This window comes from the organism of the source record quoted next, unplaced genomic scaffold, assembly GCF_019419815.1.
Source record: "Pyrus x bretschneideri cultivar Hongxiangsu unplaced genomic scaffold, Pyrus_bretschneideri_v1 Contig25, whole genome shotgun sequence".
NCBI classification, from domain to species: domain Eukaryota; kingdom Viridiplantae; phylum Streptophyta; class Magnoliopsida; order Rosales; family Rosaceae; genus Pyrus; species Pyrus x bretschneideri.
The window spans coordinates 4401062-4415767 of record NW_025999557.1 but is presented as its reverse complement, the minus strand read 5'-3'; the positions used below and the strand labels follow the sequence as shown (position 1 = coordinate 4415767).

At 36.7% G+C, this 14706-nt stretch overlaps 1 protein-coding gene and 1 long non-coding RNA gene across 2 annotated transcripts; one reads left to right on the top strand and one right to left on the bottom strand.

Moving 5' to 3' along the window:
* Nucleotides 1-9: 9 nt before the first annotated feature.
* Nucleotides 10-2578, bottom strand: LOC125478533. Its single transcript, XR_007259374.1, has 3 exons — nucleotides 2222-2578; nucleotides 2072-2136; nucleotides 10-749 (listed from the first exon to the last, which is right to left on the bottom strand). It is a non-coding gene; the product is annotated as an uncharacterized LOC125478533 (long non-coding RNA).
* A 1509-nt stretch (nucleotides 2579-4087) lies between these two features.
* On the top strand, nucleotides 4088-5630 carry LOC103947569 (probable aspartic proteinase GIP2). Its single transcript, XM_009358484.3, has one exon. It carries the CDS (start codon nucleotides 4103-4105, stop codon nucleotides 5420-5422), a length of 1320 nt encoding a protein of 439 aa, XP_009356759.2. The 5' UTR covers nucleotides 4088-4102; the 3' UTR covers nucleotides 5423-5630.
* Nucleotides 5631-14706: the final 9076 nt, after the last annotated feature.

The following is a 14706-nucleotide window of genomic DNA, read 5'->3' as shown; positions in this document are numbered from 1 at the left end:
TATAACAGGATTCAGGCAAACAATCCCCTTCAGGCAACATTCTTTTAATTAACTCCAGTAAAGTGGTGAAGATCTCGTCAGGCATTCCCGCTAAACACTTGATCTGATACAATCTTACAACTGCTTCCAATTTCTTAAACTCCTTACAACCTGGCCACAAATCTTGATCTGCCTCTTCAAGCAACTTAAAAAAAGTCTGCACCTCTTCTGGACGCCCTTCCCCAATAGGGGGTTCAGTAGATGGCCCAACACCTTCTTCTGTTAATGGTTGGACAAATACATCATTAAGAAAATCATGCATGCCAATCACCTCATCTCCTGTTTCTTCTTCTCCAATTCCCACATTTTGCTCTCCAATGTTTTGCTCGCCATGATGTCGCCAACAAGCGTTTTTATAATCTTTATCCATATCATACAATATGAGATGTTCAACAATGGTGTTCCTAACAAAAGAATATCGATTACAACATCTTTTGCAAGGACATCTAAACTTATCAGGACCAACACCATTTGCAACTGCTTGATCCAAAAACAAATTAATTCCAGTTGTATACGCTTCAAAATTTCGGGGTATTGTCAACCAACTCTTGTCCATATTTTACCACTTTACGAAGGTAAAATATTATGTTGACACTAAGATGCCTACAATCTTTCAATCCCTATCATGTAGGCATAACTATCAAAATTTTCAATTTCTATCTTTCACCCCTCGAACTCTATCACGATTGCAATCTTTTAATTTTCAACACCTATTATAGTAAAAGCAAATTAAAATAACAACAAAAAGTTGTCAAAATTATGCTCATCTAATCCATTCTAATAAATAACAACCAAAAGTTATCAAACTTATCAAAATAACAACAAATTCAAATAACAATTAGAGTGCAAAAAAAATTAATTAATATATTCTTATATTCCTAAATATTATAAGTTTAGGTTATATTCTTATATGAAAGGTTATATTCTTATATGAAAGGATATTCTTATATTATAAGTTTAGGTTATATTCTTATGAAAGGTTATATTCTTATATTTTTATATTCCTAAATATTATAAGTTTAGCTTATATTCTTATTAGAGTGCAAAAAAAAAAAAAAACATAATATATTATAATATTACTCAATATTATAAGTTTATGTTATATTTAATATTGTTAATTTAACATAAATGCATATAAATATTATTCATTCCATCTTCTCATAACAATTCAAATTATGTTCATCTAATCCATTCTAGTAAATAACAACAAAAAATTATCAAAATAACAACAAATTAAAATAACAATTAGAGTGCAAAAAAAAAAAAAAAATTAACATAATATATTCTTATATTACTCAATATTATAAGTTTATGTTATATTTAATATTGTTAATTTAACATAAATGCTTATAAATATTATTCATTCCATCTTCTCATACCAATTCAAATTATGTTCATCTAATCCATTCTAGTAAATAACAACAAAAAATTATCAAAATAACAACAAATTAAAATAACAATTAGAGTGCAAAAAAAAAAAAAATTAACATATTGTATTCTTATATTACTCAATATTATAAGTTTATGTTATATTTAATATTGTTAATTTAACATAAATGCTTATAAATATTATTCATTCCATTTTCTCATAACAATTCAAATTATGTTCATCTAATCCATTCTAGTAAATAACAACAAAATATTATCAAAATAACACCAAATTAAAATAACACTTAGAGTGCAAAAAAAAAAATTAACATAATATATTCTTATATTACTCAATATTATAAGTTTATGTTATATTTAATATTGTTAATTTAACATAAATGCTTATAAATATTATTCATTCCATTTTCTCATAACAATTCAAATTATGTTCATCTAATTCATTCTAGTAAATAACAACAAAAAATTATCAAAATAACAACAAATTAAAATAACAATTAGAGTGACAAAATTAATTAATTCGACTAAATTTTTATTAATTTAACAAAAATAGTAGAATTTTATCTAAGTGCTTAAATTATAATTTTTAAATAAATAAACTTGTGTATTATACAATTTAAAAATTAAAGAAGTTAGGGATACAAACCTGATTTGTTGAAGAATTTCGACGTCAACAATTCTTTATGTACTCAACCAACTCCAATAACTTTCCTACAAAAATAAATTGTAACTAAAAATTAAACAAGAAAAACTTACTGTTGTGAAAATAAAAATATTATAAGCAAGAAAAACTTACTGTTGTGAAGAGGAACAAATGAATTTTGAAAACCAAAGGAGAAAGCTGAAAGAGAGAACAGAGGAACAAATGAAGTTTGCAAACCAAAGGAGATAGCTGAAAGAGGAACACGGGAGACTTTGTAAAAATTGGAAGAACGAATAAGAAAAGTGCAAGAGAAGAAAAAGAAAACACGGGGGAGAGGGTATAAAGAGCAACAATGTGTCGCTTACAACCGACACTGGTTTTCAAAATATATGTCGCTCAAAACCGACGCAAGATTTAAAATATTAAAAACAAGAATTAGTGTCGCCTAGAAGCGACACTAATAGTTTATGTCGCTTAAAAGCGACACTATTTTATTTAAAGCGACGCCATTGCTTAAAAATATTAAAATATATGTCGATTATAAGCGACACTAAATTTTTACGTCGGTTTAAAAGCGACATAGAAATTTTATGACGCTTATAAGCGACACTAAATACGACGTCATCTTCACTGAGTGTCGCAAATCTCTTTTTCGCCACTATATAATATTAAAGCGACGCAAGAAGTGACACTATTAGGTCCTTTTGTAGTAGTGAAAATAACTGAAAGTGTTTTTTATGAAAATGTTTTTAGGATCAACCTTTAGTAAAAATGCAAGTAAATCTTGAAAATACACTTGCAGTGTTTCCTACAAAAAGCACATAATTGATTGTTCTTGCAAAGCATTTTAGTGCTTTTAGTAACTCAAAAATATTTTCTCTAAAAATGCTTTCATTCATTTAAAAGTATTAGGTCCAGTGGTATTCCTCTTCACTTGTAAGTGAGAGGTCTTATGTTTGATTCTCGTCAAATGTGAATTTGAACCACATTATTGCTAGTCCATTGTGATAAGCCAACCCCCTCTTCTTAGTGTAGATAATATTGATTGTTCAAAATCACTAGACCATTGGCTACAAACAAAAATCGATTTCGGATCAAATCCAAAACACTATATATATATATATAGAAGTGTTATTGACACTCCAAAAATCTCATTCTACACTATATTTTTCTTTCCAAATATATAAAGTTTGAAGTGTAGAATGTGATTTTTGGAATGCCAATAACAATTCCCTATATATATAATTTAAGTGGATGAGCATTGTTACGAGTTTATACGGAAACATGAGACCGACAACTATGCCTATTTAAACAGAGAAGTCCTCAATAATCAACCTTCAAAGTCAATTACTGTAGACAGATATTACAAGCTCCCTTTGCCACCTTGATCGAGCTTACCACATATATGCATAAAACCAGCAGCATCCGTTGACATCAACCTTTTCGCTCCCTTATCCTCTTACGTATACATATAAATCCAAAGAGATTTTTGATGATGACTAGTCGGTCTTAATTTAAGGCATAAAAAACTTTTAGTCATATAAATTGTTTTTTTTTTTTTTTTTTTTTTTTTTCAGTGAATGTTTGCATCTTTCTCGTTTATACCTTTTATTTATTTATTTTTATGATAGAAGCTATCTAATTTATATGTCACTTTAAAAAAATTAACTTGCACAAAATTAATTAAATTATAAATTGTTTGACCATTTCATTAACGTTGTCAAATTTCAGTGTGTAAGCAAGACTACATAATTTGTTTATTTATTGAAGCAATTACATGACTAATGATTTCATTTTAATCAATTTTTTGTAAAATTGATCTTTATATGACGACTTGAAAAAATAAACGATTTATCGTGGAACTTTACAAATTAAAAAACATAGCCAAGAAGATAGAACGAGAAGTTCAAACTTCAAATAGCATATTCCCCCTTTTTGCTTGTTAATAATTAAACACCAGCACACAAGTTACCATACCCACCGCATCAACTATAAATACACCTTGCGGTTCTCATACAATCCTTCAACTCAGCCATGGCTTCCTATATCGTCTTTTCCACACTTCTCCTCTTCTTCTTCAACCCCTCTTCCACTTTCGCGCAACAATCTTTCCGGCCAAAAGCCCTCGTCGTCCCAGTCTCAAAAGACGCTTCTACCCTCCAATACACCACCCACATTTCCCAAAGAACCCCTCTCGTCCCCATAAACCTAGTCCTCGACCTAGGCGGCCAGTTCTTATGGGTCGACTGCGAACAAAACTACGTGTCATCCACGTACCGCCCAGCGCGTTGCCACTCGGCCCAGTGCTCTCTCGCGAAAGCCACCGGCTGCGGCGATTGCTTCTCCTCCCCGAAACCCGGATGCAACAACAACACCTGCGGCCTCACCCCCGACAACACCTTCACGCACACAGCGACAGGCGGTGAGCTCGCATCCGACGTCGTTTCAGTCCAGTCAACCACCGGTTCCAACCCGGGACCAAACGTCACCGTTTCGCGGTTCCTTTTCGCTTGCGCGCCGACTTTCTTATTACAAGGCCTTGCTGCGGGGGTTTCGGGGATGGCTGGACTCGGCCGCACCAGAATATCTCTACCTTCGCAATTCGCATCGGCGTTCAGCTTCGACAGGACGTTCGCCATCTGTCTGTCGTCCTCCACGCGTACTGACGTAAACGGCGTCGTCTTTTTCGGGGACGGTCCCTACGTGTTCCTCCCGAGAAACGTCGACGTTTCGCAGTCCCTGATCTACACCCGGCTGTACATTAATCCAGTCAGCACGGCGTCGGCTTTCACCCAAGGCGAGCCCTCGTCCGAATACTTCATCCAAGTCAACGCCATTAACGTCAACGAGAAAGCCGTCGCCATCAACACGACGCTTCTATCTATCGACGGCGAGGGCGTCGGTGGGACCAAGATCAGCACCGTCAACCCCTACACGGTCCTCGAGGCCTCCATATTCAAGGCCGTGACTGAGATGTTCATCAGCGAAGCTAAAGCCAGAAACATCACTCAAACAGGCGCTACTGGCCCGTTCGAGGTGTGCTTCAGCACAGAAAATGTGCTGAGCACGCGCGTTGGGCCGTCCGTGCCCAGCATTGACTTTGTGTTCCAGAACAACAGCACGTTCTGGAGGGTGTTCGGGGCGAACTCTATGGTGCAGGTGAACGACAGCGTTTTGTGCCTTGGGATTGTGAACGGCGGCGAGAATCCGAGAACTTCTATCGTGATCGGAGGGCTCCAGCTGGAGGATAATCTGCTGCAGTTCGATTTGGCCACGTCAAGGCTAGGGTTCAGCTCATCGCTTCTGTTTACGCAAACTACGTGTGCCAACTTCAACTTCACGTCCATTAATTAATCAACTAATTAATTAACGTTTAGCTACTTAATTTTATGTTGAAATTTGAATAATGTATCACACTTTTTATTATTATTAAGTGGCCAGATATGATTGCACCAATATTTATTGGCCACAAATAGTTTTTGTTTGTTTGATAAAATAATGTTTGTTTGGGTGTAATGTTATACTTGCAATGCTTACTTGAATACATAGAGGTTTTATGCTTTGACCAAAACCAAAATCATTTTTATGTGATTTCTTAATTAACTTTGTGCTTTGCAATAACAAAAAAGAAAAAGGATCTAAGTTATTTTATATACTCAACTGGAATATACCCATCAAAATATTAGACGATATAAAAATTCACCCCTTGTTTAAGTGGGACTTTCTTTTAAAAAATAGAATATTGTATTAAATATGAATCGAAGTGCTTACACGGCCAATACATTAAACAATATTCATCAACAAACAATTACAAGGGTGTCAATTGTGTACATTGCTTCAGTTATGAATAAATTGATCTAGTGATCAAATTGATGTGGAGTGAATGCGCACATACACACAAATTGAGTAAAACTTCTATATGATAACTATACAAGCACAACCATCCAATCGGCACCATTACATATTTCGTTACAAATGATAGATGCAAGATACGTATGTAAGTGCACACATTGGTCACCGTTGAATAGTGAGGCAACATAAAATCATCGTAGAAGAGTGAGACCACATAACTCATTGCTCACAAGCAAAGACCACATACAACCGCCTCAAAAGTACGACCACAACACTCGCTATTATAGGCGATCAGTTCCACATACAATGGTAAAAGGTCACGTTTATATTAGAGAATGTATCAGCAAGCGTGTCAGTTTTGTATGTTCAAAGTTAAATTATTGTTGGATATAAGTAAATGCTAAGGAGACACCCTAGGCCTGATGAAACAAAAAGAGTAATGCTATAGTTATACATATGCTTGTACGTACCAATTATATATGTATCTAAAAAACATTGGACATAGCATACTGCAAGGACTCTGGCCAGACTGAAAACGGCAATGCCTCCGGACGTTTGGATACCTTTGATTGATGAATGCGACTTAAATACCTACCCCATGAGCTAATTAGGGTTTGTGGGGGATTTATAACACCGCCAACATTGACATTATTATTCTCAGCACAGCTTTCAAATCCCATCAAATTAGCAGCAAGGTTGTCCGCTGCCTCAAAATCTGATTGATTCTCACTGTAAATATTGGAGCTTTAAGCAAAAGAGCCCAACAATGTAGGATTATTGTTGTTAATCTTCTCCCCCATCTCACCAAAATCCCCATTAGAATCATCCCCTAAATCAAAATAATTCCCCCATGAATTATAACCACAAGCATTATCGAGATCGCTGCGACCATCACTCCCAACTTCAGAAGAAAATCCGACATTATCAACACTAACGATACGATTCTCGTCGTGATAATTATATCCGGAAAGTGGCAACCTTGGACAGGCTGGTCCAGAATCTACTGAGAAATTTGGAGTGGTGGCCATAACAGTGTTGAAATTATAAGGCTGAATAGCTTTGTCCCCAAGTAAGATTGAACCATCTCATCCGCAGTTTGTATACGGCTCTTCATAAACCTAGTTATACACCACCACGAATCCCTATGCAACTCACCCAGCTGCCCTAAATCCTCATCATCGCACATTGCAAAACCCTTCTCGCCACGATCTTCAAAACCCTCAAAACCCTTCTCGCCGCAATCATCAAAACCTTCGAAATCCTTCATTTGTCCTTCCATCTTACCCTTCTTTTTTCCCTTCATCTTATTTATCTTGCCTCCCAATATATCTGAAATCCTGACCTCCGATCCACGCATTCGTGATAACTTTGCTCTCTTATCAGCTTCTTTGAACTGCATCATGATGGCTCGAGCCTCGCGCTCGTCTTCCGGCCAGAGCCCTAAATTACCATCGATATCATAAGAAACAATGCAAACCTTCGCATCGATCTCCTCGAGCTCCTCAGCTTTCTTATGCAGCGTCTGGTGCCTTTTGTGGCACAGCGAACTGATTTCGCAGGGTTGTTTGCGATTCCGGTTCTCCTTCTGTCCCGCCATTGACTTCGCCGGCAATGGAACGAGGAGAAAGTGATCGAAAACCGAGGAAAACAGAGAACAGAGAGATTTAAATTTGAGGAGCTGAATAGTTGAAGAGCTTGTTGAAAAAAAACAAGGAAGGTTATGGTAAATATATAGATTGATAGGGTTCCTAGTGAACTTTTGAAAATCTCTGTAAATCTTCCTCATGCGAAAAGTAAAAAAAAAAATTGATTTTTCTCCCAATCTCAGTGGGTGTCATTTCACTGACTGAAGCAAATTAATTAAGCTCGTTCTTATGGTGCGGATGTTAATTTGGTATAAGAAAACAAGGGAATAAATATTAGTTTTTGAACTCCATTGCAGGAAAAAAAATTTCTGTGCACCCGTAATACGACTGAGTACATCAAATGTCATAATAAATGTTAAAAAAAAATTTTCAAGCATCCAACCATTTGTATTATGACACTATGTTTATCGAACTATATTTTTGACAAACTAAAAAAATCTCACTCATTGCAGCAAGAGATGAGTAGTTAATTTAACTAATCAGATTCGTAGAATCCAAACCCAAAGTATCAACACTTGGACATGGATCCTCTCTAGATCCATGTGTCCTAATCCACCAAGTCACATTATCTTGACCATTGAAATTTGATCTAACGGTTACAAACAAGGGTTCACTTTAAAAGTTATAATAACTTTAGTCATTTAATCAAATTTCAATAATCTGGATGATGTGACTTAGTGGATTATAAGACCAATGGATCCGGAGAGGATCCATGTCCTCAACACTTGCCCTTTATATTTTGTCGCATTCGTTTCTCTTATTAATTGAGCGTGCTGGTTTCCCCTTTTTATTTGTTTTCTTTTACTTGAAAATTTTCTTATATTGCTCTATTGAAAAAAAATTTATGATCATTTTGGTTCCTATATCTAGTTCATCCTTTTGTTAAAATGAAATCATGTTTGTTTAAATATTTTGGTTGAAGTCCTTAGAATCATTATAACTCCTGCATTTGTGGATTCAGTATCTCACAAATTATGACATTTAAAAAAAATTCAAATAAAAGTAAATAATATTTTGAAAATATAATAATTAATTAGATAATATTTTCTTCACATATTTTTTGCAAAACAATTAATATACCCATGCAATTATTAATATTTTTTTTATTATAAAAAACTGTTGATATATTTTAGAACAAAAAAAAATATCGGCACAAATTAAATTAATACATATTAAAACTTAAAATTATGGAGTACAAATAAATAAATAAATAAATAAATATGGGCACAAAAAAATCGAAATGGGTACAAATTAAAACTAAAATGAATAGTGGTACAAATAAAAAAAAAATAGCTACAAACTAAAAATAGAAATATAAAAGAATATGTTTAGAAGAGTGATTAAATAAGTTTTTAATTTTAAAATTGAAATAGGTTGACATATAATGACACACCCCGATCGAGACCAGGGAATGCTGGCCGTCACGTGGAAGTGAAGTAGCCATGTGCACAATGTGGAAGCTAATAAAATAATAATGGAAATAGTAATACGAATAAATAAAAACTGATTTTACATAAAGAAATGATAAGTGCAACGTAAATGAAGGAAGATTTGTGAAAAACATGTTCATTTAACCAACATCAATAGCATGCAATTAACAATTAAAGGCGGAATCATGCTTGTATGCACTTAAAAACAAAACATTTACCCATGAAATTCAAAGCCTAGTAGATAGGTGAACCAAGACTCAACTCAAAACAAAGTGAGTTGAGAAATAAATACCTTTGTAGATTCCTCTTTGCATAAGCAAAGGCTAATCACCCAAAGAGAGGGCCTTCATTCCTTGCATCTTAGATCCATGGATTTGGATGGATGAAAAGGTTTCTCCAAGTTCCCAAAATTGAGAACCTCTAATGATTCATCACCAAGGCATAATGAAGAAGAAATGAGTGACCTTGGAGGAGTTTGATTGCTAGATGATCCCTCCAAGGTTGGCCGAAATTTTAGAGAGAAAGGAGAGCTTGTGTTCTCATCCTTTTCCCCAAAAATAACCCTTCGTAAATTTTAGGCTATAAAGTCCTTTATATAGTCCCTTCAAATAAGTGACCTAATGGACCAAAAGCCCTATTCTTTTACCATGGCCGGCCTATAGGGTTTATTGGGCTTTCAAGCCCTTTGTTTATTCAAGTTGTCATACAACTTGAGTTAATGGGCTTGACATTCAAATCCCATTGGGCCTTGCGGCCCAAAACTAACCCGAGGTCTTTAACGAACTTATTCGTTTGATTAATTAACATATTAATTAATCCTAGCCTTAGATAAATAATTAAACCATTTAATTATTCTTACTCATCTCCGTTGTTTCTTCAAACTCTACCTTACTCGGTGAACGATCCACTAGGTTCCTTTTAGCGAGGCAGTGGGCGATTAAAACTCTTTCTAATCGATTGTGAATTGAAACTTACTTTCAATTCTCCCGTTAGTGATAATACACTTTTAGGGCTTCCACAAACCATGGTTGACGCCTAGCAGCATGTCATGGTTACCCAAGCTAATCAGAAGAGGTGGAAAACCTATTCAGTTTTAGGATTACAAATGCAATACGGTCTTTCTCTAATACAATACTCTTGACCACATTGTTTGGTTTGATAGTTTATTCATGTCTACTATCCAATGTGAGTCTTGTGCTTATATGATTACCATGAATGTGATTTGGAACACATTCCTAAATCTCATTCATACTTTGGCCAAAGATTCTCAATCATATCATAGAGTATTCTCCCTCAAACAGTTTGAAGGTTAGAGATCCCTTGTTGCGCATTCACTTGCCTCCATGGCTAAGTGGCTTAACCCCAACGATGCCATGGACATCCTCCTGATGGAGTGACTTTGACATAATCAAAGATTAAGGACCTAACCACAAGACAACTGTGATGCCTCAGGTCAAAAGACTAATTTGCATTATCCCAACCATGAGTTCTCATGTGACATGAATATGAGAACTCCTCGTTGATCGTGTTCAGTGAACTCATTCTCTATTGAGCACCTACGTACTTGTCTTGATGTCACACACACCAATGACTCGAGACTAGTCACTCTCCCTGAGAGAAGACATAGCACGTACTGATCTTAACGGACTGTCAATGCCCAATTGACAATCTTATGATCAGGAACGTTTAGGATGTGTCAACGAAAGAATGGTCTCATGAATCTAACTTCTTTAGATCGCATTCTTCCAATCACATATTCCTTGGACTTATCGTTTAAGCATATAACATTTATATGAGATGGCTCAAACAATAATCTTTGCCCTTAACATTAAACTAGATTAGTTTAACATGTGAAATGTCCATAAAGTATCATCATATGATTGGTTTTAGGGCACATTTCCAACAGTAAATGCGACGCTAGTTCAAAGCATAAGCCTAAAGCAGTCCAAATGAAAATGAGGCGACAACAGTACGCCCGAAGGTGGCCCTACGCTGGTGAATGTCTGTCAGAAATGCCGGGAAGCCCTCTGGGAAACCACTGAACCTGCTACTCAACTAGAACCTGGAGGGGCGCAAAACAAAAGCGTGAGTGGGCAAAAACAAAGCTTTTCGAAAACCATTTAATAAATACGTTATAACCCCTCGCCGTAAAACCTGTATATTTCCCAGAAAATAGATATACGTATATATATATATATATATACACACACACCAATCATGCTCAAGAATATGCCATGCCAAAACCTCAAAATGAAATGCAAGTGCTCAGGTGTAAATCATATCAATAACATGTAATCTAGCAGCCGGAGTCACCTAACGTGACCTGTACGGCTGAATCTAGAGCTCAAATCTCAAACTCACTAACTGGACCTGCACACGAGTCGGAACCACCTAATGTGGTATGTACGACAGGCCTGGGTGTAATACATATATACGCTCTAGTGCTACGATCACGTGAAGGTTGGGCGAATAATCGGGGGTCACCTACGAGTCGGAACCACCTAAAGTGGTCTGTACGACAGGACTGTGCACCTAACTTGGATCCAAGCTGAGCGTGTGGTGCGGGAGATGAACTTCACGTGAAGGACTGTGCCCTACTCTGGGCGGGAGCACTAACACCGGGGGTGCAGGTTATGAGCTCTCTATGCATCTCACATCACTACTGAATGTAAACATGAATTACACTTACCTGGCACTTACTTGTGCGTCCGCAGCACCAATACATACACATATATAAATGCAACTAACCATGCATAACCAATGACAATATAATATATGGCATATGACGAACAAACAATTCAAATCAATTTCTGAGAAAATATATGTATATAGGTATATACGGAAAACCAAAAGCCCACTCACTGGTATGTGGAAGGGTCGTAGCCCCCTGCCTCGAGTGACCACGCTCGTCCTCGGGATAGGTATCACCTATATGCGAAACAACTACAAAAACATAAATTTTAAAGCACATAACCAAACCTTTAGAAATAACTTCTCATACAATGCTCAAATGGGGTATATGAATATACCAACGTGACCTACTCAACCTCAGGAACAACCTCATAATTTTAAAATAATTTTTCACCGTCGCACGTGCCTCCACGCACCGGCCACGCGCAGGCACGTGCCTGGCACGCTGACGGCGTCAGTTGACGTCGTTAGGAATATTCCGTTAGTTTTAACAGATTCCGTTAACGGCGTCAGGAATATTCCATCAGACTTGACGGAATATTCCGTTGTCTTCTCCGGCGAGCCTCCAGCGCCGGAAAATCGGGAAAATTTCAAACTTCGATATCTTCTTCGTTTTTCAACCAAATTTCACAAAATTGGTACCAAAATGAAGCTTAGAACTAGAGGAACACATTCATACCACTTTCAAGTGCTAAAAACCACGAAATCTCACCTGGAAAATCACCCCAATTTCGGCCAACCTCGAAACTCGTGATCCCGACGTCCAAAACCTTCAAACGAACCACCCCGAGCCTCCTAGGGACCTCACCAAGCTTCCTACAAGCTTGAAATTCCCTAAAACGTGAGAAATCACGTGTGCATGAACAGTACCCGAAATCGAGCATCGTGGATTCAACGTGAAAACGAAGGTATTCTCACCTGAAAAAGGTATGGTTGGACTCCTACAAGCCTCACAAGCTCGAATGTGTGCTTGGATTCCACGATCTGTGAAGGTTTGATGGGTGTGTGGGTGTGTCCGTACGTTTCAAAGGAAATGGGAAGGGAATGGAGACTCGGGACAGTGTGCAGGAAACAGGAGGAAAGGTTGTGGTGTGTGGGAAAATGTGTGTGGCCTACAACATGCCAACCAAACTCAAGAACAACCAATAAACGTAAAGAAATCGAACTAGGGGCAATTTCGTCTTTTCACACGTACGTTTTAAATTTCCCGGGACGGGCTGTCACATATAAATTATTTAATATTCAAGTAATGATGTGAAAAAAAGTCGAATGACCTGAATAAAAAATGAAACAAAAAAAAGACTTTAATTAATGAGAAAGAAAAATGAGGGATGAGAACCTAATTTGGATTTTTTTTTTTCTTTAAACATATCGATAATATAACCTCACAATGTGCTAGCAATGTTAATTTAGTTTGAATTCACCTTTAACAAGAATCGAATCACTAGACTATAGTATTAAGTGGTAATTGGTACATACATTAATTAATGAAAACTTTACCAAGATTTTGAACCCCAATTACACTAACTATCAAACGCTTTTGTATTTTTTGGTACAACGATATATTTTACACTATAAGGAGGGGGAAGTTTGGCTAAGCCACACAATGGGCAGCCTAATTTGATATCGAATTCGCCATCCACGATATTCGAACCTAAGACTTCTCACTTACAAGTAAAGAAAAATACCACTAAATCATAGTACTGAATGACATTTTTTTCTTTCTAAAGTACTATAGTCATCAACATAGCAAATACAACTAGAATATGATGCATTTATGTGGGTCTAGATAAAACTTTTTCCAAGATTTCAACCCGAAGAAAAGAAGAATGAATTTCATGCACCAAACTACAGATTATGACTCGTTTGTCCAATAAAAAACTACAGATTATGACTATCCTCTAATAACAAATCACTAATAAAATCGGATGGGTCCTCAAATCCACCGTCAATCCATGCCGGGCAAGTCTACGAGTAACCCCATTAATTAGCCTGGCGTTTAGCTAACATGTTGGAGCTTCACCGGAAAAACTGAATTGAGAATGAACTGGTATCATTTGAGAATTGGAGGACCAAACCAATCTGAGAAAAGTCCTCTCCCTCCTGAGCTTTTGCCCCAAAAAGCCACCATGTCTAGCTAGCTTCCAAACCTTCAATCTTTGAAGCACAAGCCCCCCAAGAAATTCCCCTTCCATCTCGAAGCAACTCATGCATAAGGAAAAAAAGGGATTTAGGAAAAACAACATATTTTTCCAACAATTCACCAACATCTTCGCGGTTTTCAACTCCATCGGGACTCTCGTTGCTGTTGGAATTATCAAACAATTCCGTCAAGTAATCAGCAATAACGTTGTCCATCAATGCCTCAAAGCTTGGCAACGATGAGTCCGCAGTAGCAGCATCAACCCCGTCAAAACTAACGTTGCTAAAGATGTCGTCAGCCATGAAATCGATGTTGTCGGACAGAAACTTATCAATACCGTCGTCGGCGGCGGCTTCAACGATTGAATCCATCACTTTAGGAGCAGGTTGTTCTTCTTCCAAACCCTCACGCAACTCCGGCAGAAACTCTTCGAGATTAAACATTATTTCAAAATCCACGCTGTCGTTCTCAAAACCCTCAAAACCCTTGCTGGATTCCCTCGTCTTCTTGAACGATGTTCTTTGATACGGCTTCAAAGAAGTTTCGGGTCGACTGTTTTTCTGCTCCTCGTTCTCCCTGCTTGGAACTGACTTCACCATTGTCGTCGAATACTTCTTCTTCCGCAACGTGCACAACAAAGAACACACAAAGACGTGAGTCTCAAGTAACAGAAAGACTTGCCAAGTTTTGCCAAAAGCACAAAACAGGTAGCTCGTTTAGGAATATATATATGGGGATCGGTTCCTAGTGCTAATAGGATGTGGTTTTAGGGAAGGAAAAGCGATTCTAATTTACGGACGGTCGTTTTACTGAAAGTTAAAAAAATAATAATAATAATTAAGTGGCCGAATTCCACTATTTCAATTAATATATTGG